Here is a 26,897-nt window from a genome sequence, read left to right on the forward strand (position 1 = left end):
AAAAATGCATGTTCAGGTGACATTTCCTGTTTGCTAGTGACATCTTTAGTATGATTCGTTTTGTTTCGATTTTGACTCAACAAGTAAAGTGGTGTGGTTCCCTGAAGGTAAAACAAACTTTGGCAGCACCCAACCTGCCCCCCCCCTCTCTCTCTCTCTTCAGTAATGACACCTGAAACATGAAACACCTTGTCAAACTATGCACCTGCCCAACCCTTTCCTTTCCATCTGACAATGTTCTGCGTTATCAGAAAGTGGTGGAATGTAACATAGTACTTTTTTCTTCTTTTAGTCTCCTACGGTTAGTTATTGTTTAGGTATACGATCATATTCATCCATTAATGTCAAATCTGCTAATAAATTATTTTTCTTTGTGATACACAAACCTACCTGGCAGTATATAAAGTTACTGTGCAGTAAAAATATACAAGGACGCAGTAAAACTCTGACCTACTGTAATGAAGTGCCAATCGGAGAAAAGTCTCAAACTGGACTCTAATGTTTATGTTCAATTCTGTAAAGATTTTTTTCTCAATCAGTCAAGCTTAATTTGTGTAGCATATTCTATTGAGATTTAAAGTGAAGATTTACATATGAATAATAAGCTGATAATAACAGACAACAAAACAAGCAACCAGAACATTTATAAGGCGTGTGCCAAAAAGAAGAAGTTAGTGTAATAACACACTGAAGTAAAGTTTATATGTTGACAGTCAACAGAGCTGACACACATACATGTTCCGTCCTCGTCCTAGCTGTCCTTTGGTGCAGAGCTCTGCTAGGGCAATCTGCTAGAAACACCAGCTAAAAAGTAAAATCAATAATCACAAAGTGGTTTTCTGTGCAGCACCATTACTTATTTATTTTCACCTCTTTATGACCAATTTAACAAAGTGACAGGTAACAATCTCCAGCTGATTGGCACTGCAGTGTAAGACATGCTTTCTCTGCCAGTGATTGGACGATCTGATATCCTCGTGTTGGTGTTGTTCCCTCGTCATCATAAATAATGTTGTTCCAGGTTCAACATTGCAAGTGACCAATCACCTTCTCCTGAGGTCATCCGCAACCTCGAAAAAAACAAACGCCTTCAAAAAATCTTCTTCACTTGCTAGAAGAGAAACCGCCTCTGTAAGGACAATATGTATAATTAAAGAAAAGTATCCTGAAATGCAAAGAATTCAAGTTCCTGGATCGACGGACAGAAGTGAAGTTTCTCTTCTCGCAAGTGAAGTCGATTTTTCAAAGGCACAAAAGGGCGACGTCACAACAATGTGATTGGTCACTTGCAATGTTGAACCTGGAACAACATTTATTATGATGATGTGGGAACAACACTAACACAAAGATATCAGATCGTCCGTGGTGATTAATAACATGAATATAAGAGAAAATATAAGAAAATAAGAACAATATTTTTTCAAAAGTGTTGTTGCAGTCTTTGCCTATTTTTGTACATAAATGTATCACTGGAGTCAAAATTTTCAAGAATAAAAGGCTCCCTGTGAAATAAAAATAAATGTGCTTTGTCAGCAATTCTACATCTTACTTTTCCAATCTGTCTTAAAATAATACATATATATTAACAGAGTAAATGCTTTTTAAGTAAACTTCATTTGACCTGTGTCGAATGGCAAAAAAGAAAAGAAATCCAAAAATGTCTACAAAGTGAAACTTGCCATCCTGGCTCTCTTTTACAGCTACTCTGACCTGCATGTGCAAAACTCATTAGCCATGGTGATCACTTTATTTATACAGACTTTACATATAATACATCTAACACTGAAAAACTGAACAACACTGAAACACAAAAACTTCTCATAAAATGCTACAAGCGCTATGTTGTGTGGCTTTCTTCACATGTTCCTGAATCCACTCATTTATCTCCTCTTGATGCGCTTTCTTCAGCTCATCAATTTGCTTGTTTAGCTGCTCTTTACTGTCAAAGTGCAAACTTGATTGTTTTAGGTTAGTCATTTGAATTTGTTGTCTTTTCTGCAGCTTGTTGAAGTCTTTGTCATAGGCCTTTTTTCTCCTGAGCTGCCTTATCATGAAGTCATTTTGGTTTTGTTGACCATGCCTCAAATCTTCTGTTTCATTTCTATATCTTTCCGTCTCAGCTGATATATCCTGGTTAAATCTCTGTCTGAATTCATTGCATTCTTCAGCTTGTTTTCTGGCCTCCTCTTCATGTTTCCTCATCATTTCTTCGACTTTCTTCCTACAGTTTTCTTCCAGTTGTCTTTCCTCTTGTCTTCTTTCGATTTCATATCTCTCTAGTTCCTGCATAGATTCCTCTCTGAGCTTTTTAAGTCGTCTCTGTTCCTCCCAAAATCTCTCTTCCTCCTCAAAAAATTGTTTGTCCCAGCATGCTCTTCTTTCCTCTTCCCAAGCCTTTCTTTCTTTTTGTATTATTTCTCTGTTCTGTAATAAAATCCCATCAGGAATCACTTGTCTTTGTATTTCTTTCTGCAGAGCTTCACCTTCTTTATCCCACTTATAAATTTGGTTCTTCTCCTCCAATTTTATAGCAGTCTCTTCTTCTTCTCTCTTTCTTCTTTCTTTCATATTTCCCTGCTGTTTCTTAAAGCGACCCTCCATTTCTTTGGCTACCTGGGCTTGGTTTGCTTTTATTTCTTCTTCAAATTTGGCTGTTAGCTGTGCTAATTTGTTCCTCTTCACTTGCATTTCCTCCTCATATTTTCTTTTAAGATCCCTCTTTTCACTCTCTATCTTTCTTGCTTTGTCTTTCATGATCTTCTGCATTTCCATCTGTATTGCTGCCTCTGCTTCTTGAAACATCTCTGAGGTGTAGTAGCCACCACCATTCTTCCTCACCATCAATTCAATTTTGGTCAGAAGCTGACTGACTTGAGAACGATTGTTATGATCGTTGTTATTGAAGACATGGTATCGCCCTGCACAATCAGCTGACATTTTTTTTAATAATCCTTCGCTGTCTTCTTTTATATAACTCTCAAATGTTTGATCTTGAAGATCATCTCCTCTGGTGAATATGACAATAATATAGTCCTTTGTCTTCTCACCAAAAAAGTTTTGGATGAGCTCCACGGTATCTTTTTCTTCCTTTGTAAAGCGACCAATCTGCACCACCAGTAAGAACACATGAGGTCCAGGAGCCAGTAAGCTGATACATTTAACAAGCTCTTGTTGAACTTCTTTAGTGGACAAAATCGTGTCAAACAAGCCGGGCGTGTCAACCACGACGACAGGGCGCCCGTCAATCACTCCTGTTTCTTTCTGACAAACACTTGTTACAGACTTCAGACAGACTTTTGAATAAAAGCACTGTTTGCCCAGCATGGTGTTTCCAGTTGCACTCTTCCCAGAACCAGTTTTCCCAATAAGCACCATCCTGAGAGGCTCTCTGCTTTGCACCATCCTAATAGGTGGTGTCCAGCGATTTCTATAATTTTCTGGCTTTAAAAGGGATACATGTCTTGAAACTGGTTTCAGTGGAGGTTTTGGAATCATATCTTTTGTGAAGCTTCTGCAACCGACAGTTTTCATTGTTTCCACGGTACGCAACAAATCAGCGACTTGATGCGTATCCTGAATGTCAAAAACGATGTGTTTACCGCAGCGCCTATAGAGGTCTTGGATGTCTTTGTTGTCCTTTAGAATCTTCTCCACTGCTGAAGACTGGTCAAGATTTGGATTTTCAACAATAAAAAGCAAGACAGTGAACCTATCAATCACACTCTTGAAAGTATTCTTGATGGCTTCCAGTTCTTTCTTGTCTCCATCAGTAGGATGGTCCAGTGGAAGGACCAGCATGAAGGCGTGGACACCCTCAGGTTCACAGAGAGAGACACACTTGTACGATTCATTCTTCGCCGTCTCTGTAGGTTTTCCGTGCAAAGTAGGCAGCTCCAGCACAGAAACACGACGGCCACAAACCTCTGCCTGGTGTTTGGTCAGCTCTAATGAGCTCTTAGATGAAATACATTTTCTTCGTCCCAGAATGGCATTAACAGCTGAAGTTTTCAAGCTTTCATTTCTCCCACACAGAATCAGGTTTAGAGGGGATTTTGTAGTTGTAGGCACCACAACGGGATCAGCGTCTTCAGTAAAAGTTAAATACCCTCTGTTATCACTTACTATTTTCTCCATTTGTTTCATCAGTTCTTGAAGATCGTGTTCAGGACAATATTTTTCATCAAGCCTGATTTTGTGCTGTCTTTGTCTGCAGTCTTGGACGAGTTGGTTCACTGAGGAATTCCCTCGCCAGTCATTACGTGTTGTGATGACCAATGAGTGTTTAAAAGCATCTCGTCCAAAGAAACTCACGATGAACTTCATTTTTTGTCTATCGTCCTCTGTGAAATCCAAAGGATTCACTAGCAGCAGCAGAACATTTGGTCCGGGTTGGCAGTGTGCGATACACATTTTTATCTCATATCGCACTCTTTCTGCAGGCACAATGAAGATATTTGATGTTTTCAATAAAGTGAATGGAGTTCTCCTCCACTCTCCTCTAATTTCAGTAAACTGCTTGTTTGTCTTTTGATAAGGACAGACATATCTTTCACTGATGAAAGTGCTCAGCGTTGTCTTATCGTCATTGTTTTTTCCAAGAATCACAATTCTGAGTTCAGATACTGTAAAAGACAAAAACAGGACAAAAAAACCAAAACAAAGTCATTACATATTGCTGCAATTTTATAACAGGAAATTATCAGCCCTTCTCTATTAATATCAAGATTAGAACAGGATTGATATTATCCCAGGAAAGAGTAATGCTTTGTGTGTTGCAGAATACACTATTGTAGATCATTTGTCGGCTCTTTATTCAGTTTAATTCAATTTGATTTTATTGATTAGGCGCCAAATCAAAACAGTTGTCAAGGAACTTCATATTATAAGAACATGAACCTCTTGACGTATTTTATGGTAACACAGGCCAAGGTTAGAGTGTACATTTTCTCTATTTTCTCTCCAACTTGCAGGTGTGTGTGTGTGTGAGCTGCCTTTATTCTTCTTTATGTGACCTATGTTCTTCTTGCACACAAAAATCATCTGGACCTACCAGTTGCCATCTTGTGCAAATAAAACTCCACCACACAGAAGTTCAGTTCAGTGTCTGTTAAATTTGAAAAAATTAAATACAATTATGAAGAGTTCAGTTCAGATTAAAAGCAAAGTTAATTAATTGTTTCATTACTGCAAGCAATATAGCTAAAATATTTTTCTACTAGAAGCACAAATGTTCAGAAGTAAATGTTAGTTTATAAGGAGAAGAATTCGTTTCTCAAAAAAATCATAAACTGTTTCATAAACAAATGTATTTAAGGATAAGATTTTCATACATTTAACCATTCAAGATTCGTTTGTGTTACAGTTGGAGGCTGGTGAATGTATAGAATTTAAACATAGATGTCGCCAAATATAGAATGGCATTATTCACCTGAGCAGTAAAGAAAAAGAAACATTTACACTTTTATGTGGAATAGTGAATAATAGTAGCCAAAGTATCAAGTACCATGCACCAAGCCATACTATAAAATACAATAAACATATAACTTAAACACATACATGAAATAATTCAAAATCATTACACTCAACAAGTGCATGAGTAGCAACATTTTTAGTTTCTGCAAACTTTAACTTGACAGAAACCGTGATAACAAACAAATATTTAATTTATAATGCAAACAAAAATTCCAAATTACAGCTTTCGTGCTGAATACTCATTTTGCTTTGCAAAGTAAAAATCTGCTGCACTTACCTGAGGCTGTGGTATATTTTACTGGAACATTATTCTGTCATATTTTTGGTTGAAGTCACCGTCATGTCGCTTTGTCTGTTTTTAAGGAAACCAGAATGAACATAGTATATGTTGAAAATAATGAAAAAAGAAACAACTTTTTTTTTAAATTTTACTAAAGTTTCATGTTTGATAATGCTAAATTTGCAAATGTATTAAAAAAATTTACAAATATGCATTACATTAGGTCTTACTAATCTATGAACTAACCCCTCTGTAGAAATAGAATATAGACAGAAATACAAACTGGATTTAAAAATGTATTTTACAGAGTTTTGTACATTTTTATTGGAAAATAATCATTACTTCTAAACATGACATCACCATAGACCTATGTAAGTTATGTTTTTTTTTGTCACTAAATATGCAGCAGGTATTTATTTGACCCCACAAAAGTGCTTTACGACACACTTTCTTTCCAGTTGTCTGAAAGTTACAGATGACTAAAAAAGATTTAGATTGCAGATATACACAAACAATATGCATTTAAACACACAGATATTCTGTTTTATACTTACCAGATACCAGATAGGAGAGCTGCTTCAAAATAGAATAATGTCAAGGAAGAGTTTGTGTGAGAACTAAACGGCAGGATACATGCACTGACAAACGCCTGCCAAATTCCAAAAAGTATGAAATGTTTTTGTTCAGCCTGACAACAGAAACCTGACACCCTGCCAGGGTTCCCATCAGCCGCTCAGTTTCAATTATGTTTGCAGCAATACTTTCTTATATCTAATACTTTACTGACACAGTATTATAAAGAGCCTTGGGTCAGGTGACTAAAACATCTTCCTGATAGATTCAAAAGTCTAATGGTAACGTGCGACTGAAAAAACATGTAGTGAAAGTTAAGTGAAGTGAAACTTAACATGTCTACTGTATGTTAGAAGAAAGTCTTGCCATTGAGCAGAAATCCTGAATAGACACTTATTTGGACATCTGTTTTAAAGCATTATCTAAAATAACTTTAACTTGATCTTGGTCATGAAAATCTAAACACTTTGTGTGCAGAATTACCAGTCAAATCTAATTTCTACTGGGCATTATTCTTCTACCAACAGTGTTGCTCTTTCAGACAAATCATGTATCATTGAGCACCATGCCTGTCTCTTAAAATGTCTCTGTTTATAGTAATATATTGGGTTTAGCTAGATTCCCATCAGAAAAACTTGACTGAAGTGAAACTCCAACTGTAGGGCCCTCCCATTAAAAACACAGCAGAGTCTAAAATTAGCTTAATGGGCTTGCATGGTGCAGGGCTGGAAAAACTGGTAATACTGATCCAAGCTAAGACACATCCACATTATCAAACTACACATTTAATAACCTCTATCTATTTTTAAAAAAAGGTGTGTCAGGACATGAGTTCACTTCCCTGTTGAGTTCCTGGAGATGCTTTCAAATTATCCTCTTCGAAGACAAACAGGCTTTTATCTGAAAAGACTGATGAGGCAACAGAGCAGGATTCCTGCCTTCATGTTCGTGCTCGAGATTCTCGAGTTACAAGTCGGTCTTTGACCCTTTAGACTCAGTCTGAAGTCATGACTTTATGACATTTTGTCAGCTCGAATGGTTTAACACATTCAAGCAAATGTAGACACATTCGCACTCCTTGTGAGGTGTTGGAGTTGTGTGATTTATAATCCTGAACCGCGCACATGGACTGGCATGTGTTATTATTGAAAACCTGATTATAAAGCTTTTACTTTTGCTTTCTATGAAAACAGACAACAGAAGAAGATCAGACGCTTGACGATGCTGCCCCACTGATCTGCCAGACGAATCGTTTTGAACTCTGTCGGCTGCTGTAAGGCAGCAGGGGTTTTTATTTTTCATACCGCAGCCTGTTGGGCGTGTTTGATTTATAACACAGCCCCACCTGAAAGTAGTGGCATGTGTTCAATACGCATGTTTTCAATACATACATTTGTTTCAATGCATACAAGCTTCTGCGTGTTTGTGCACCCCTCTTTCTCCTTTTTTTCCTGGGAGGTCATTGGGTGTGTTTGATTTATAACCCGGTCCCTCCTAGCTGTGTTTTCACATGGATCCAAAAACACCTTACTCCTCTCACTGTGTGGAAAGAATTAATAAAACACACACATTCTTAAACGCAGATCTTCAGGACTTGTCTGGCTTCATTAACTCCTCTCTGACATTATAACACATTACAAGAGGGAAATGCCTCATTCCTGTTATCATAGTCATGAACATTTACATAAGCAGATCTTTTAGTACTCGCGTAACCTGGAAGCTCCATTTCAGCCTCTCAGTGTCAGTTGATAATAGCAATTCACTGTAGACAATGGGAAAGGTGTTGCAATATAAATAGAGTGTGTGCACTGTTAATAAACCGAATTTAATTAGTGTAGTCCTGTAAAAATCTTTCTAAACGCACTTGATAGGCGTCTTTGAAATGCTTACTGGGTAATTATTTTGTAAATGAGATAGACGGAATTTAAAAATTATTGTTAATATTAGTAGTAGTAGTAATATTTTATTTTGTTTTTTACAAATTAGACTACTACAGCTACAAATGTGTCTTTGGGGGGCGGAGCCAGGGTCATTATCAACTACTATTAAACCAAAATGAAGTATTGCTGTGCTGAGTGTTATCATGCATTCAGATTGTGCAACTTTTGTAGGAGTGCATGGTGATCATGGGAGCTCTAGATGTTATTGTTGCCATCAGTGTGTTTCAGTATCTTATGTTGTAAAAATCATATAAATCTTTTCAGACAACATAAACTGATGCATCTGAGAGGAAGACCATTTTAAAGAGATTTATGGTGCTTCTGTTTTCTGTTATTTTTGTCTCCCCCAATGTTAAGTGCAAATGTAACGTATATTTCTGTATTTCTAAGTCCTCCTTTTAATTTGTTTGTCTCTATGTTTGATTTTTTACATTTTCTTCCATTTCCTCCCTTTTAATATGTTAGTTTTATGTGTCGTAACTTAATTAAAAAAGCATAATGTCACTGGCTGACTCCCACCTCCCTCTCCTGCCTGTCTGATTTTGCTTTGTATCATCTTTAACTTTTTTGTGTGTGTTTCTGCTTTAATGTTTGTCCTCCTTAAATTCTCCAACTCTCATTGTTTGTTCAACCCTTTCTTCCCCAGAGAGTCACTTGACCAGAAAAAATAAAGTTGCCTAAATTCTGATTGTGAGTATCTTTCTATAGATACTTTCAGGAGAACTGATGTCTCCTTCAAGATACAAAAATCAATCTAAAATGAATACATTATTTAAATTTTTTTTTAAAAAAGGAGTTCTGGTTTGTATTAAATTTAATTTCACTTTAAGTGGTTGTCACAAGCTGTTTGCACAGACTAAGTTTTCTGGCTCAAAGGCACTTTGGCAAAAACAAAACAAAACAAGGGAGTCGTGAGGGAGTTGAACCTGTGACCTCTGTTACAATCTGGTCTGTCTGACACTGTACGGCCCCGGTGGGAGAAAAACATGTGGGAAAGTGTTTTAAAATAGTCTGGGTATGAAAATGTGGTTTTGAATGTGGATTTCGCTCATGTTGTTACAAAGATGTTTTTGGGTGGATGAGGTGTTTGTTTTAGCGGTGGTGTGACCCGGGAACCGACAGCTCAGTGGCTGCATGTTTGAACAATATCCTGGTGATTAGTTGGTCTGAACAGAGTGAGAGACACCAGATATTTCCCATAAATCATTCGGATTTGGTCCGATGTGAAATTAAGCTGTTATCAGATGGGAAGCTTTTGTAAAATCAGACCTGGAAAGAGTCACCGACCACCTCACACCATCTTGTTTCCAGGACTGTTTTTATCCGAAGTAGGGTTTAAGGACAGTTTGTTCAACATTTTCATCAAAGTTGTTATCCACACATGTATAAATCAGGCATGCGTTTATCTTCGACGTCTTTTCTTTATTGTTTTGAAGAGCTTTGGTGCTGCTTCACTTCTAGGTAAAGAGTAAAATTGCATGGCTCCTTGCAGGGAAAATTAAGTTATTTCCTTCCAGAAGTCCAGCGGTCTGTACCTATAAAAGAAAAATATGTTTAAGATGTGCTTTACACTTAATGGTCTGGCTGTCCCTGTATGTTTTTATATATAAACCTCTGCAGTCTATATAAACGTCTCCTCAGGGTGGGTTCCTCTTAGCCAGGTACATACAATGGCCTTCACTCTCCAGAGTCAGCACACAGTTAATGCTAGAGTCACACTACTTGAAGACTTCTGCACAACCAAAGTTATGGAAAGGTCTGCGACCACATCTTTAAAGATACTTTGGTGCGTCAAGGTGGTGATAAACTGTGATAAGACAGCATCAGTCTGCTATCACGTTGTGACTGAATGTGGTCAAGTTGGCAGTTACGTCCAATCTGTTTGTGATGATATTGTGATTAACCAGGAAAAATGACAAACCTGTTGCTGTCCACACACAGAAATTTACTCTGAATGATCACATTCGGATTCCAGCCACGTTTTAAGGCAGAAATCTAAACATTCCTCCATAAATATACTGATGTTGCTTTTGCAAGAAGTCACGGATTTAACTGCACCCTTTGTTGAAACCTGTGTTCAGCATATAGGACATTGGAGGTCGTTTGAGTCCCATATTGAAAAGAGACACACTGCAGATAAGCTGCGCTCTATGGTGCAGATGAACACGTATAGATTGAAAAAAAATCTTTGCACTGATTGCTGGCAATGTTAAAATTATATTAATTTTAAAAAATCAGTGAATAAAAAGTCTGTAGAAACAATACTCAGCTTGAGAAAAATGATGAGACACCTCAGACTTGACTCGAAGTAAACAGCAACAGGTGAGTCTTTGTGGACTTTGTGTAATTGCAAACTATTCCAGAGGCTTTGGCAACAACAGAAAGCCTGCACGCCTTTAGTTTTTTATGTGAGGTTGGGACAGAGAGGAGCTGCAGGGAGGACGACCTCAGTGACCTGATCTGTAACCTGTAGGGCGCCGATCCACAGAGGGATAGATTAACATTAATGCTTTTCACTTTTGTTCAGCATTATTACTCTTAAAGTTTTTCGTTTGCTTGTTTGTTTTTTCTAACTGAACCACTGTTGACCTCAATATTCTAATGCATATAATGTGGATATCTGTGTTCATTTGCATATAGTTTGGTGTGTTTTTTGTGTGTTCATAACTTTAAAGTTTTTATAGTTTTATTTGTTCAAAGGTAGTTATTTTTTTAAATTGTAATTTTCTTGCAAAGCTCAATTATATATATTTGAAACATCACACTTTATCCACAAATCAATTCTCAGGTTTGCCAATGAATGAAGCTGTTTATATATCAAAATGGTTACATTTATCTATTTAGTGTTTATTTCTTAACGTCGATTCAGCTAGAGAATATTTTGGGTTTCCTTCAGCTCTTCTCAGGTAAAACACCTTATTTTTTCAGGATGAATGCCTGAATTATGCACTCCCTGCAACTCCCATGAAATGTCACTACACTTTGGGATAAATAAATAAATAAACTGCACTAAATGTCTACCCTGCATTGTAATTTAAAAGTGACAAGTCCTCATCAAATGTCCATACATGACCAGAGAGAGTGGTGAAGTTTACTTTTGATGCACTTTTCAAACTAAAAATGCCTGTGTCTGTATTATAGATCCTGCATCTTCTACAGAGCATGTATGGACATCCCCAGAGGAACAGAGCTGCTGGTTTGGTACAACGACTCCTACACCTCGTTCTTCGGTATCCCGCTGCAGTGCATCGCCCAGGATGAAAACTGTGAGAAAATGTCCCAATAATCTAAGTTGACCTGTCTAGTGTATGTATATGTACATATATGTACACAAACAAAACAAGAATTTGTTTACTGAATGTGTTTTTCTGTCCAAACTTTGTTAGGTCACACCTTCCAAGTTTGTTGAAGTACAACATTATTTACATAGTTAAGAAAATGTGTTTAAAGGTCATCTGTTTCCTAGGAGGCAAAAGGTTCACCTTCTTCAGCTGCCCTATGTTAAACTCAAGCACTAAAAATGGACTCAGATGTAAATTTGACTATGATATCTAAATGTCTGACACGTCCGAACATAAGCCAAACCTCTGCCCTGAAAAATGGCCTGCCTGTATTTAAAATCAGCTGTTTTCTTTGGCCATTCCTCAACTTTTATTACTGACAGTATTTAAACTGGAGGAAATCTTTTGGCCTGCCACAAAAACAATGATACAAATGCATTTTCTTAAAAAAAAAAAAAAAAAGAAAGAAAAAAATGGGATTTATTTGTCTGAAAAACCAAGCCAGCCAAAACAGGACTGGGGAAAGTCTTTTATTTGCTAAAATGTGGCCACACTGTGGGTTAGTGTTGACACACTTGCCTATTTTCCTGTCCTTAAATCAAATGAAACTAAGGATGTTTTCCATCAAGACTTCTCATTGTTTTCTTCTTTGAAAACCCACATTTCTAAAGCTCTCTCTACTCCAGAGCAGGTTAGGTTCAACGATCAGAGGTCAGCTGTTCTTTTGTTGGCAACAGAAAATTAATTTAGTTCTATACGCATTAATATAGCCTACTATATTACTACTCTTTTACTCTTTTACTGACCTCATATTGAATTTGTTTTTATATTTAACCAGTAGTGTCAAACTCTTGAATAGCACTAAATCTGCAGCTGAAAAAGTAACAACTGAAACAGCTGGGAGCAGGTCGTGTTTTGAGTTGCGATTTAAACGCACGTAGCAGGGCCAGGTTTACACTGTCTGTTATTTAGGTGCAATTTAGATTGTGTACTGGGGTATACTTTTTATTTGTGCTAAAAATAAATAATAAAGCATGGCACAGCTGTGGCCCAGTAACCTTTATACGCAACCTTCACCTTAGAAATAAATAGCAGCACTGAGCACTGAGCACACACTAAATGAATTACCTGGAATTAAAATGTTTATTTTACCACTCTGTGCACTAAATTACTAGACTAACAGCTTCCTGCAGCATTATTATACTGTTACAATGTGGATTTTTATATTCTTTACAGGTATTTATTACTATTTTATTTTATTTATGCACATAAGAAATCCTGGGTTAACTTAGCCAGTTGATAACCAACTTCGTGTAACCATTTATCTCTATTGCCAGTGTTAGAGTTAGTGAATCCAGATAACAGAATGATACCCTGGGTAAGCTGAGCTTGCTTCATAGTAAAGAGCCCAGTTCCAAGAAAGTCTAAAGTCCATCAGGAAACAAAATCCAAAAACAGACATGGAAGAACAAAGTTTATAAGCTTCAAAGAAAGCATGGGAATGGAAGTAAAGTAAAACTAAAGAAAAGGTACAAGATACAGAGTATCAAAATAAAACAGGAAATAACATAGCAGGGAAACAGAGAGACAAACACTTGACATCGATACCAGGAGATACTGGGGAGGCTAGGTAAAACCTAGACACAAAGAAACAGATATAAATAAATCTTAGCACCAACAAAAACCAGAATATAAAAGTAACGCACAAACATAGTGTGAATACAAAAGCAAAGATCCGGCAATCCTGAAAGCTATGAACTAAGCACCATAAACGACCAGCTCACAGTTATTTTCAACCAAATGCAGACATAAAAAAACAAAATCTTTTTAAAGACCAGTAACAGGTGTTTAGTGAAAAAAAGCTACCTGTTAAACACACCTGTCATGCATGCATGACACCCCTGTTCCCCAGGGGGAAATTACTCCTCTGCATTTAACCCATTCATCTAGTGAAGCAGTGGGTGCCCGGGGAGCAGTGTGTAGGGACCTTGCTCAGGGGTACCTCAGGGTAGCCGTTCAGTGGAGTCGAACCCACGACCTTCCGATCATGGGGCAACCACTCTACCTACTGAGCCGTGGGTGCAGATCAGTCAGAGCCCCTGAGTGATAGCTCAGGGCAGGGGCTCTGACTGATCTGCACCTACGCAACAACTACTTCAAACCACTTGGCGAGTAGAAGTGAAACTGAGAAAAGTGGAAGAGTGGTCTCCAAAGTGGAGGGTGTTTGCCTTCAGAGTAAAGGTTATATATTGTAATTTAAATATTCTTGTTATCCAAATCTTGTGTTTTTAGCAGCAGCAGAACACCATTTTATCAAAAGTTCACCTCTCCCCCATGAGATAAGAAAACACTGTGAGGAATTGTTGCACAAAAACATGAGAACCAGGACCAGTTGAGAACCTGTTCCACATAGTCACTCTTTCGTAATTGTCTCCAAGCTTATCAGTGTCTTTTATCAGTGTAGGCGTTTCCCTGAACATTGCAAAACAATGATGTTAAACTCATACCAAAGGAGCTGTTGCACACCTTTTGCAGGATTTTGTTTTTGTTAGAACTGTGAAAAATCCCCTCTCCCTGACAGTGTTACGAAGAAATCCTTACCATCCATTTTTATAGGTTTTATTCGCTCAAAGCACAGGTGCATGTATTAATATTATCGCCATATTAACAGGAAAAAGCATAAATATTGTTACAGTATTGGGGTTTTGTCATCGTTTCAGTATCTTTTGGATCATTCCCCCTAGGCGCTTTATATTTAGCTTTAACCTTGTGTCTTTGATAACTTTCTTTTATTTCCACTTCCTGTTTTATTTTGGTAATGGCCTTTCCTTGTTTGCCTCTCTTTGCTTTAGTTCCCATCACTACATAAGTGTTTGTTGTGATCATTAGTTTTGTTTGTTACACCTGCCTTTTATGTAGATACTTGTGTCTATCCTTTCGAACTCATTGGAACAGATGTTTATCAAGAAGGTAACAGTGACTCAGATCCTTTACTATGTGCAAGAGTCATGCTTACTGGTATGTAGTTAGTCCACAAATGCCCATTGTGGGCCAGGAAAAACCCTGCTGAATCATATTCAAGCCTCGTTTCTGTTTCTACAGATCTACTTTTCCTACAAACGCACGAAACTGCTCAGGAATCAATACGAGAATTAATCAAAAAGCAAAATCGACGATTATAATAAAGTCAAGAAAAACTTCAACACCCATCCTCATTTTATAGGTGCTTTTTTGGGCAAATACTAGCCAGTTATTTCATGCATTTTACTAAAATACTTAAAAGGTTTCATGTCTGAGTTTTGATTAAATTAGGGGAAATTAAAAATAATGCATAGGCAGCTTAGGTCTTTGTAAACACAAGTAATACAACTGTGTGCGTTTGCAGTTTGCTGCCACAGTCCCGCCATGATGAACGATGGCATGTAAAAGACTTGTTCCATCTGTAAAACCAGTTTGTGGCCAAACGTCTCTAATTTGCAATCAACAGCACGATCTCATTTCACTGCGACTCTGTGAAAGACGAGCCTCTAATTCAATTCAATTCAATTTAGATTCCACAGATTAAAAATCTTTTTTCATGTTTGGTTTTTTGGAGGGTTTTTTTGGTCAAAGTTTGTTTTTATCCCCCTGCAGGGGCTTGCTCTGTCAAATCCACAGGAGGAAAAAAATGTTTAAATGGAACAGATATAAACAGGCTGACTGAGCAGAAAACTGGAGGAGATGTAAACAAAAACAAATTAGTGACAGAGAAAAAGAGAGAATGGATAGAGAAGAGACAGAGGGGGGAGAAAGAAACTAAAGACCATTATCCCCGTGGTTTGAAGGAGGAATTGTGCACTGAAGATATGAACGTTTCATCCCACTTTGTGAACAACTGAGTGAAAAATGTGAAGCGGATTTTAGACTCGTGGACATCCACGAGCCTGACTGTTGTTCTTTTTATGACTATGTGGACTAGTTTGTGGAGAATTTTCAAGCAGACCCCACTCCACCGTCAGGTCTCCAGCTTTTCGTGTCTGCAACCGAGTACGCAGGCTTTAGGGAGCCTCAGCCAAACAACCTGACTTGTATTGTTCTGGCCATCTGTTCAGGATGGTCTTTTAAGTTCTGATAATATATAAGACCCGGATATCCCAGATTGATTATTGTAATTCACTTCTTTTTGGTCTTACTCAAAAATCCACCCACAAGCTCCAACGCATCCAGAACTCTGCTGCCCGTATCATCACCAGGACCCCTTCTATCTATCACATCACTCCTGTCCTGCAGCAGCTTCATTGGCTCCCGGTCAAATATCGCATCAATTTCAAAATACTCTTGTTCACATTTAAGGCTATTCATCATCTCTCTCCTCCATATCGCTCTGACCTGGTTAAGATCACCGCCCCATCTCGTTGTCTCAGATCTTCTTCTTCCCTTTCACTCTCCGTCCCTTCCCCCTGTCTTGCAACCATGGGGAGCCGGGCTTTCAGCTGCTCTGCTCCACGACTCTGGAATTCCCTACCTCCTGATATAAGAAACATCTCTTCCTTCTCTCTCTTTAAGTCCAAACTCAAAACCCACTTGTACAAAATAGCTTATCCCACATAACCTTTCCACTCTCCTATTTTATTTGTTTATGTCTTACGCTTTTATGATTCTGTAAACTTCTTGCTTTTATGTTGCTTTTAAGTGTACAGCGACCTTGAGTGTTTTGAAAGGTGCTTTCAAATAAAATGTATTATTATTATTATTAATAAGACATTTTAACAAACACATAGAGGAGTTTAAGCCTGATTGGTAGGCAAAGGCAGTGTTGCCAACTCCTCAGGAAGGAAAATCGCTATTGGCTGTCCTAAAAGTCACTAGAAGTCACAAAATGATGTCATCACCTAATTTGCATAATTGGTCATGCTTATGTAATTGTAACTGACGCTTTAGGAGAGAGAGAAATAACATCGTGGAAGAGACATAAAGTCAGTAAAGAACACCCTAAATGCATTTTGAATATATTTAGAACTAAAATTAAATTTCTTTCAGCAATTATTATGTCACTAATGTCAATTCCAACCCTCCTCCTTTATCCAGGCTTGGTACTGGCAAAAGTGACCCAAAATAGGCACTCTTTGTGTGTGTGTGTGTGTGTGTTTAAGTAGTTTTAAACTTTGTGATCCACAAAAAGTAACAGTAAAAGAAGAATATTTTTAACTATAACATTGTTAACAGTAGCACCCTCTGCTTGTTGACAGTAAGAGCGATACGTGCTTTCACGTCAAAAGTCATAAGTCTCCAATAACACCAGAAAAAGTTGCCAGATTTGTTGCTAGTCGCTTTTTAGACAAAAAAGTCGCTAAGAGGGTCTGAAAACTCTCTAAATATAGTGACAAAGTCACTAAGTTGGCAACACTGGGCGAAGTGAGTTGGAGAAGGAAGCAGGAGAATTATGCATGTATGGATTTTACATATAAGAAAATTTGTCTTGTTCCAAAAAATTCAGATTTTCATTAAATATTAAATAAAAATAATATGAATACTGAAAGAAAATGGGATTCATTTATGAGAAACATGTATTAGTTTTAGGACAACAAAAACAGTGTGAACTGAAAACATTATTTTCAAGGTTGTTTCAGACTCAGATTCCTCATTAATTTATTCACATGATGCCATCAGATTTATGAAATGAGTTAAATTCAACAGCCCTGCTGACATGGTGTTATTTGTTCAGGTTTTATTGAAATAGTATCAGATTTAGAGATGAGGTGTTAATTCAGCTCTGTGAACAGTCTGAAAAACATGGTCAGCAACGTTGTTAAATTGTGTTATACAGAAATACGTTTCTGCTAATTAGAGTGACTTAATTAGTATAAATGAAGTGGATAAATTTAAAAAATCCTCTTCCGTGTTCACAGTTTGACATGGACCATTTACTGTCCGCATTTACGGGATGACAATTGAGACCTTTGAATGGTTTCTATTCATGTGAAGGCATCTGGTCCTCAACAGTCCAGATGTACCAAACACACATTCATACACACACATACACACCCTGGCATCGCACAAACAAATACCGGAGAATTTGCTTTTGTTCCACCCTGCAGTGAAAAAAGTTTGTTCACATGAAAATTAAATGAAATTAGATTAAGCTTCTTTTGTACAAACATGAAAAGCAGCAGTTCTGCTCCAAATTAAAGACATTTTGCTTCTAACTGCATTGGAGCAGTTAGTTTCTGTGGCATTGTTATCTTGTAATTGTACCCACAAAGGACGACTGTGACGTCAAAACACTGCACTGGAGACAGTAGGCTGTCCTCAGTGGAACAGACATTTAAAGTTTTGACCTTTATTAGTGCTCCAAAGGCTGCCTGAACACAATAAGACTGGGAAATGTCCAGTGCAGTCACATTGTCCTGCAGCTCTATCTGCTGTGTTTGGGTACAACAGTGTTCAAACTCTTAAAAGTGGTGACCATATAAGGACATCCCCTCTTATTGATGTAATACATATCAAAGAGCAGGAAAAAAAAACTGTCTAAAACTGTTTAGAGCAATCTGAGTTGACTGACTCATACATACTCTGTCCTCGTTATCAGTGTTGGGCTCATTGCTACAAACAAGTCTTGGATTAGACACTACTTGTTACTTTTCCTGAAACCAGTGCAGCATGTTACTTAATTATATGTTAGAGAAAGAACGCATCATGTTACTTTCGTGCTATTCCATAACATGACCTGAAATGCACTGCCACACAATTAGCAGGTCGTTATATAAACCTGAGGCTACAGTAGGACACACATACAGTCGTTCTGTTGCTGTTTCCGTATGAACATAAAACCAACAAAAATGCAAAGCTGACAACAATCCAAAGAGACTTCAAACCGATCTTCCACAGTGACTCTACTTTCAAAGCATGCACAGGCAGAATTGGCTGCAAGCCTGGCTGCTCATCACTGCCTTATTTACCTGCTGAAGATCAGGCTCTGGACTGGTCGGCATACACTCAGCTATAACATCACTCTGGGTTCTTGGCTAGCTCTGTGCTAGCATGCTATCTATGCAAATTCTTGCAGAGAGGCAGTGTTGTGTTTGCAGTATAATGTAGTTATTTCTGTCCTAATTTTACTATTACGCACTTATTCTTTCATGTAGTAAAAATAAAAATGATGTCCATATCCCCTCTCCTCAAAAAAGCGGCACACTGATCCACTATTTTCCTCCTCCCTGCACACAAACTGAAATCAGCTGTTTGTAGGTGAAGTGTGCAGGAAGGAAAATGCATGTGATGTTTTTTTTCTTTCATTATTTCCAGCTGCAGTGCAGATAACTGAAGACCCTTTGTAAACCAAGTAATAACATAATTTTAACTGTATTGTGATTTCTGAATCTAGTATATTAACTGCATTTTTGTAAAATGTAGTGTGATTACAGTAACGTGTTACTTTGCAATGCGTTACACGTGCTACTGATCACTATTTGGAACTCTGTCCATGTTAAATATGAGCATTCACCACAGTATGTAACAGTAGTACAGAAAATAAATAAAAACATCATAGGACCCCTTAAAGTAAAGTCATATACACAAAGGCAAACAACAAACAACAGGAAACACGCACATACCATTAAACACACATTTCTCTATACTCTTGCTTATGTGCAGAGCTCAAACACTCACAGACACATTAAAGATGAATCAAGATCCAAACCACACAACAAAGAAAACACACACGCCCCATGGTTGTTTACTCATACATGTTCCATCCAATCACAGCCTGTCGGCTTGACGCTCCACAGCAACATATGCACCAGCAGACGAGGAAACATCTCAGAAAGACTCTGCTTTATCGTTCTTTTCTTTGCTCCTGCTCTTTATTTCGTTTTTTCAACTTCCCTTTATCCTCTAGAACTGTGAGAAATGATGGGAAAACAGGAAAATGGATGAAATTAGAGGGAAATTGGAGGAGTCAAAGAAGCAAAAGATTGAAGAAAAGAAAGGAGAGGGAAGAATGATTTTGATTTTGTCCACCTCTGCAGTAAACTCCTCCGTACTTCTCTTCTTTATGTGACGTATTATTATTACCAGTCTTATAATTGCCTCCATTGATTTTATGAAACTTTATAATCGCTGTAACGTTATGGTTATTGATTACCCAGCAAAGATTTGGCAACATAATCAGAACTGTACTTCATTCCTGTAAAGAGAGGAAGACACTCTGAGACGAACGGTGGCCTCTCAAGAGTCAAACTTCCTGCTAATTCAGTATGATTGAAATGTACAAGACTGAAGCATATTCTTATTATTTTTAACTTGTTTCATGTAAATCCGTGGATGTTGGTCTCTCATGACACCCTAATGAAGTCAAGTAGCCCGCCAGAGGTAATTTTGTAGGGCTGTAACAGTGCTCCGCCTGTTCCTCCTTGCACAAAGGAACAGATAACCGTCGTTCTGCTGAGATGATTCAATTCTATGGCCCTGTCCAACTATCCACATGTTGACAGCCCATCTCCTGGTATCTCCTCATTCTGTAGACTATGCTGGGAGACATAACATATCTTCTTGTGGCAGCACGTGTGGTTACCCTGGAGGAGCTTAACTATTGGAGGACCTGAATGGCCTCCAGTCACTGTATCATGTTACCAGTCATGAGAAGGACACTGATTAAAAAACAAAACCAGAGAAAAGTCAGTTGAGACGGATAAGGAGAGGGCAATGGTCTGTGAAGTGCAATCCTTCTCAGATGCCTCGCAGATAGCAGGCAGCCTGTCCCCAAACAATGACAGTCAGACTCAGACTTGACTGTATTTACACTCAAATGCATTGGTGAAAGTTTCAAAATAATTGTCCTTCCACTGATTAATACAGACAGATTGACTGCAATTTGTTGGCAATCCTCCTAAGTCTTGACACTATGCTGAGAGTCACAGCATACCTACTTACAATGGCACATATGACGTTGGTTGTAATTATGCCGTCCTGGAGGCGCTGGACAACTTGGACAATCTAATTGGTCTGCAGGAAGTGAAACTCTTGTGATCAAAATAAAGAGTCCTTTCATAGTTTGATCACAATAAACAATGGTTGCTCAGTGTTTTTACTTTCTTTTGTTGTTGTTGTTGCCAACTACCAAGAGCAAGTAGTTCTGGTGACCCGAAGGTTGGTGGAACAACCTTAACGTATGGTAATTGGATAGGCCCTTGGTGGAAGGGATATTGTCTCCAAACAATTGGGGTCTTACTTGGAGTGACTGCAATCCATCTCAAATAGACTGGTGAAGGTTTACAAAATAAGGTGGTCTAATTTGTTATCTAAGAATATGAACACATCAGTTCATCCTTTAATAGAGCAACTATATCACTGTTAAGCACCATAGTTCCACAAATAGATTGCATTTACATTTACAAACAGATAACACCAACTCCTTTGACAGATGAGTCTTTTTGATTTTTTTTTTTTGGGGGGGAGCGGGGGCAGTTTTGATTTTTGGGGAACTTCTATATGTAATACATTTTGATGGCTGTAAAACTGAATGACAAATAGATACAAAAAGGGGGGAAAGAGGACAGGATGAGGAGAGGGCCTCAGATGGTTCTCGTAATGAAGATGGCATGGAAAAATGTTTGAATGAATACACAGAACTGATGGATAGGCAGACAATACAGAGGAGGATGAAACTCCAAGTTTAGGTGTCAGAAGTTGCTTTTAAAACTCTGTTCTGTGCGATGAAGACCAGCATCTCCTCCATTTGTATCTTTATGAGGGGTGTGTAGGAGAGAACACACCCCTCATAAAGAAAGAAAATACAAACTCTGCAATGTTGCCAGCTGCATCTGCATAATTCTCTCATTTTGATGATGCATTTCATACGCAATCCAAACCGTATTGACCTGCATTTTTTGTATATGCAATGTTGGTTGCAAAATGAATTAAGTGTGGGCGAGCGGCGCATAACGCGGGCGTCAATAACACCGTCGGGCAACTTACAAATGGTGTAATTATCTCCTCATCAGGTTATTAGAGGATCAATCGAGCCTGGTGGCCTGATGGCAGAGGTGAGCTGATGAGGGATGGAAAATGGTTATGACGACTGAAGCAGCAGATCTCAGAGAGAGGGGTGTTTACTCATGTAAAATGATGCAATCAAAATGATGTGAAGAAATTCAGGAAAACTAAGAAAGCCAGAAGTGTCGTTTATGCATTAGTGCGTGGGTAGAGAAGGAAAAATGTACCCAAGAATAATGATAACAAAATGGACTCACAAATTACCCAAATGAGTCTAACTAAAGAAGTCACAAAATAAGCTATTTGTCTTCTTAAATAACACGTTATGAGCATCTACTGGTTTGTCTGGTTAAGTTTAAGGATGTAAAATAACTTGTGCAATAGTTTTCCTTCCTCCCAGTCTGCATGCCAAGTTTTCCCAAGCAAACCAGTTTTACAGAATGAAAAGCAAAACCCTCCACAGTGAGTTAAAGTAAATCAACCCTCTTAATGCAATTTCAAACATGATGAAGGGTTATGGACTCCAGGTCTGTCAGTTGGTCTGACCACGAAACAGAACACAGCTGACTTCTGGGTCAAGTGAGGACAGCTGGCATCAACCAAAATCTAATTTACACACTTTTATATAATGTGTTTTTTCCTGTTAATCTCATTGTAGTTGACTGTTGTATTCACCAGCAACACTTTATCCAGAATCTGTTTTTCCTATCGGTCTAATGGATTTATTATGCCAGCTCCTGTGTTCATTTTTTTTCCTCCGAAGCACTTACTATATTCAATTCAATTCAGTGTTATTTATATAGCACCATATAGCAGTCATGTCAAAGCAATCATTTTGTACTGTAACATAAGGGCCCAACAACATCAGAAAAAAAGCTCCAATGACCAGAACTAGCCCACGAGTCTGGTCAATCTGACCAGAAAAAGGTAAAGGTAAAACCAAACAAACCCCACAAAATCAAGAAGAGGCCTTGTTATAGTAAGGAATCTCAATTCAAGTGACACACTTATGTAGTATAACCGAAAAATGTCAAGATACAAATGTTGAGGTAGCTTTTTTGCATAGAATGTATTATTTTCATTGTAACCTGCAACCATGGTTGCAATTATTAGCATGCTAGTGCTAGCAATATGACTCTGGTCATGGTCATGGTATGCAGGGTGCTCAGTTGCAGACAGGAAAGTACTGCAGAGGGTCATCAACACAGCCCAGAAGATCACTGCACTGCTGCTCTCTGCCCAGTCTGGAGGCCATTGCAAACTCTCGATACTTCAGCAGAGCTGGCAATATCATTAAGGACTACTCTCACCCCAGTAATCAACTGTTTGAACTATTACCGTCAGGCCGACGGTACAGGTCACATAAAACCAGGACAAACAGATTCAGGGATAGCTTCTTTCCCAGAGCTATCACCGTAGTAAATAAGCACAAAACAATTGAACCTGCTTAACTATACCACACTTGCCATTGTCACTATATTATGCTGCTATTCATACTATCATTATATTATGCTGCTATCCTGTATATATCGTACTTATTATTGTCTGAGTACTTCGGTTGTTTTATTGTACTTTTTATATTTACATTTATATTTATTATTGCATTTTGCACCAAGGGAGTGGCACTCCAATTTCGTTGTACTTTGTACAATGACAATAAAGGCTATTCTATTCTATTCTATTCTATTCTATTCTATTCTATTCTAGGGCCCTTTGCTTATTTTATCTAAATCTGTGTGAGTTTCTATAAAACAATAAATAAGTTGCTCAGCTCTGCTCTGAAGGCGATTATGGCAGAGAGTAGACAAAGTTAATGATAGGCAACAGTGAAAAGGGAAGGGTGTGGGAGAAGTGCTAAGTGTATTATGGGAAGTCCCACAGCAGTTTGAGCCTATAGGAGCACAACTAAAGGATGCTTCAATATCAACTCAACCAGCATTAACAGTAAGCCTTCTTAAAAAGGAAAGTTTTGAGTATAATCTCTAAAGTAAAAAGGGTGTCTGTCTCCTAAATTTAAACTTGGAGATGGTTCTGTGGTAGAACTTCATGATAGCTAAAAGCTTGTTGTCCCATTCTTCTGTTACAAACTAGGTACCAAAAGTAAGGCTGCAGTCTGAGAACAAAATGCTTTATTGGGACAGTATAAGACTATGAGATCTTTCAGATATGATGGGGGCTAACTTTTTATATGAAAAGGACTGGTAGATTTAATTCTGGATTTAACAGTGAACTAGTGAAGGGAACATTTTAGAATGTTCGAGTCTCTGGAATGAAAGCAAAGTTTAAAGTAGAAATGTTAGTAGTTCTGTAAATGAAAACTCATCTGTGGTAGCATCATGCTGGAGGTCCATTTTTTGACCCTAAAACGTAGCTTTTTCAGCTTTCTGACTTCCCTGAGAGGAAAACAGTGAGTTGCTGTACTAACATAATTCCCATAATTCCATTCATTGATACCAGGAGCTGCAGTTTGCCCCGGGCTGGTCAGCCAGCTCTGGTGTCAGTTAGGACAATAAAGTTCTGGCTTTCCTTTCCTCCCATCAAAACAGCTAAACCATACTTTTATCTATTAAGCCCAGCCCACTGACAACAACCTATAGGGACAGATATCATTAAGGGCCACCTGAAAGAATAAATGGTTTCATCCATTTGTTTGTGTTCAGGCCAAGAATATTTTTCCAGTCTTGCACCCTTGTTTGATCCCGTGCTGCAGTTTTGAAAACTTTAACAGTCCATGTTAGCATTGCTAGTCTTCTGAGTGCCTTCCAGCTATTCCTCCAAGTCAAAATTTTAAAGAACATCTTCATCTTCATCACTTGCATCATTTTCCTCAGTTGTTGGCAGTTGTTGGACTCTCTTGTTTCTACTTAAAACCAAATCATTTCTGTCTTTCTTGTGTCCAGTAAATGTCCCAGCCACAGTGGTGGAGGCCATGACGAGGCAGGAATCCCTCCAGTCCTTCAGCAAAAACGGCAAACCCTCTTCCTCGTCCTCTTCATCGTCCTCCACTCCGTCCTCCACCCTCATGCGCTCCATGGTCTTCCCCCACTCCCCCTGCCCTCGGAGTTTCTCCCTGTTGGATAAGGTTGGGGTTCAGTCGGACTCCAGTTTTGGCCAGTTGGGGTCAAAGAACCAGAGAGTCCTGGCAAGTCCCACATCCACCAGCCAGCTTAGCAGTGAGTTCAGCGACTGGCACCTGTGGAAATGTGGCCAGTGCTTCAAGACCTTCACCCAGAGGATCCTGCTCCAGATGCATGTCTGTCCGCAAAATCCTGACCGGTAAGACACAGTGGTTTTAGGTGCTTGACAGTTTGTCTCAAGGTTGTTGTAATGCAGGATAAACTGACACTAAATGGACACAGTGTTGGTTTGAGAATGAGTCCAAAAACTTTTCTTTATGTCTGAAACCTCAGGGGATCAAAATCTTTTGATAGCTTACAATCAACATTGTAAGCAACTGTGTTGTACTAAAGCCCTTAAAGAAGGTAGAAGGGCTTCGGCATCATTTAAAATGAGTTTTAAATGAATAAAGGCGAAGATTTTAACTGTAAACAAAGCACGATCTAGAGATAACGTGTATAAACAACATAGGTAGCAAGTGCCAAGTGCTCATATGTCCAGAAACGCCATTTTCAGTCAAGAATTTGGCTTCGAGATTTTGGTCTGTACCTACTGGCAGCTTGAAAAGAAATACTTTTCTGGCACAAAGATGACACTTCACCACATCAATGTCTTTTGTATTATAGTGTAGAATACTTTGTATAAAAAGAAAAAAATATGACCCTCAAAGTGACAAAGTGTCAGATAGTTGTTGCTGTTTTCCTAGAGGAAGCCAGCAAATCTGATGCGTTTGCTGTGATTTATGACTCTCGTTGTTCCATCATGGCACTATTTGTGTGTGACAGAAAGTGGGAGTTTGGGGATGAGAGTGAAGAGTGTGTAAAAGTGTTTGAGTGTGTATAACATCTGCCAAGTTAATTATATACAGCATGCGTGGAGTGTGTGTATGTGTGTGCATAGGGGGGGACACAGGATGTATTGGAAATTTTTTGCTTAGCTTTATTTTTGTGGGGAGAGTCAGAGCGGCGTATAAATCAGCGCTGTGCGTCACTGAGAAATACCTCGCCTTACGGTGACGGGGCCAGGAAAACAGATGCCACTTATTCAATAAACTAATACTCATAGGGAAGAAAAATGTGGGCTGGATATGGAGGAGGGAGGGAGAGTCGATGGGGAGCTGCCTGTCAATAGGAAGGTTTTATGGGACAGAGGAGCAGATAAAATTCAGCTGAACAAGCCAAACAGAAACAGTCCTGGATCTCCAAGGCCATACTGTACCGTTCAGGTGAACTGGCATTATACCAGTATGCCCATGAGGCAAAGTCATGCCCCAACATAAGCACTAATCTTTTTCTTAAAGTTGCACCTAACCAGACTATTATATGCGTCAAATGATGAAATTTATGTTTTTCTGCTGCACTATTCTTCATTGTACAAAGGACAAGAGTTGGCAGTCTGTATGTTTAAGAGGTTCAATCTCACCCTGGCCATCAACTCTTTAGTTTGCCACCTTCTAAAAGCAGTACCAGAAGACTAAAGAATAGCTTCTTGGGCCATCAGGCTATTCAACACCCAAATTAAACTCTAAGAATTCACTGAATATTTCCAATCCTGTGCAATATCCCCCTTAAGTGCAAAGTGCAATAGCTAAACTACCTCTAAATATCATCTATTCTGCTTTCTACCTATGCCATTGTCAAAGCTGCTGTCATTAGGATTATTAGCTATGTAATTATTACTTTATTTTTATATTTTATTACTCTTTCATTCAAGTAGAATGATTTCAGCAGTGCTTCCAGTTCCGTTGCATGTTTGTGCTTACGAGGACAATGAAGCTTATCTTATCTCATCTCTTATCTTTTATATTTAAGTTCATAACATGAATGAAGTTGTGATAATGGAAAGTAAAGCAAATCAGAAAAGCTTCTGTTGGACACAAACTCACAAGTCATCATAGTGTATCACTGTGGGCTCTGTTTGGCCAGGTGTTTCACAAAAATGCGCTCTATGAACTACCACTATCCCTACAAGTCATGACATGCTGATAATGCAAAACTGGTATTAGTTTCTTACATCCTGTAAAGGTCTTTAAAGTGTAAACAAGCACTCAATATACCCCATGTGTGAAATTTTTCATTGACATCAAATATCCAAGATTAAATGTAGAACACTAAAAAGTGATAGTGTTACAAAACTCATGTTAGTGTTGTAGGGTTAAGGCGAGTTGTAGGGAAGAGTAAAATGTTCGATTAAATATCGATTTGATTAAAATGTTAGCTTCTGAAATCAAGTTTAACAGCATCCATCCATTTTTGTCCACTT

The 26,897-nt window shown here is 38.3% G+C and overlaps 2 protein-coding genes across 2 annotated transcripts in view; one reads left to right on the forward strand and one right to left on the reverse strand.

Moving 5' to 3' along the window:
- The window catches only part of prdm6 (PR domain containing 6), a 133,489-nt gene that overhangs the window by 82,264 nt on the left and 24,328 nt on the right, over positions 1-26,897 (forward strand). The window contains exons 6-7 of the mRNA XM_087848783.1: positions 11,407-11,531; positions 24,419-24,794. Coding sequence (XP_087704909.1) covers positions 11,407-11,531; positions 24,419-24,794 — 501 coding nt within the window. The remainder of the gene's footprint in view (positions 1-11,406; positions 11,532-24,418; positions 24,795-26,897) is intronic.
- Positions 1,450-6,386, reverse strand: LOC102780758 (GTPase IMAP family member 8-like). The gene is made up of 4 exons (XM_087849419.1): positions 6,307-6,386; positions 5,750-5,824; positions 5,051-5,104; positions 1,450-4,622 (listed from the first exon to the last, which is right to left on the reverse strand). The coding sequence occupies exons 3-4, from the start codon at positions 5,058-5,060 to the stop codon at positions 1,819-1,821; spliced, it is 2,814 nt and encodes a 937-aa protein (XP_087705545.1). The 5' UTR covers positions 5,061-5,104; positions 5,750-5,824; positions 6,307-6,386; the 3' UTR covers positions 1,450-1,818.

Source organism: Neolamprologus brichardi, chromosome 12 (assembly GCF_056152115.1).
Source record: "Neolamprologus brichardi isolate AB-2024 chromosome 12, ASM5615211v1, whole genome shotgun sequence".
In the NCBI taxonomy this organism is placed as follows: domain Eukaryota; kingdom Metazoa; phylum Chordata; class Actinopteri; order Cichliformes; family Cichlidae; genus Neolamprologus; species Neolamprologus brichardi.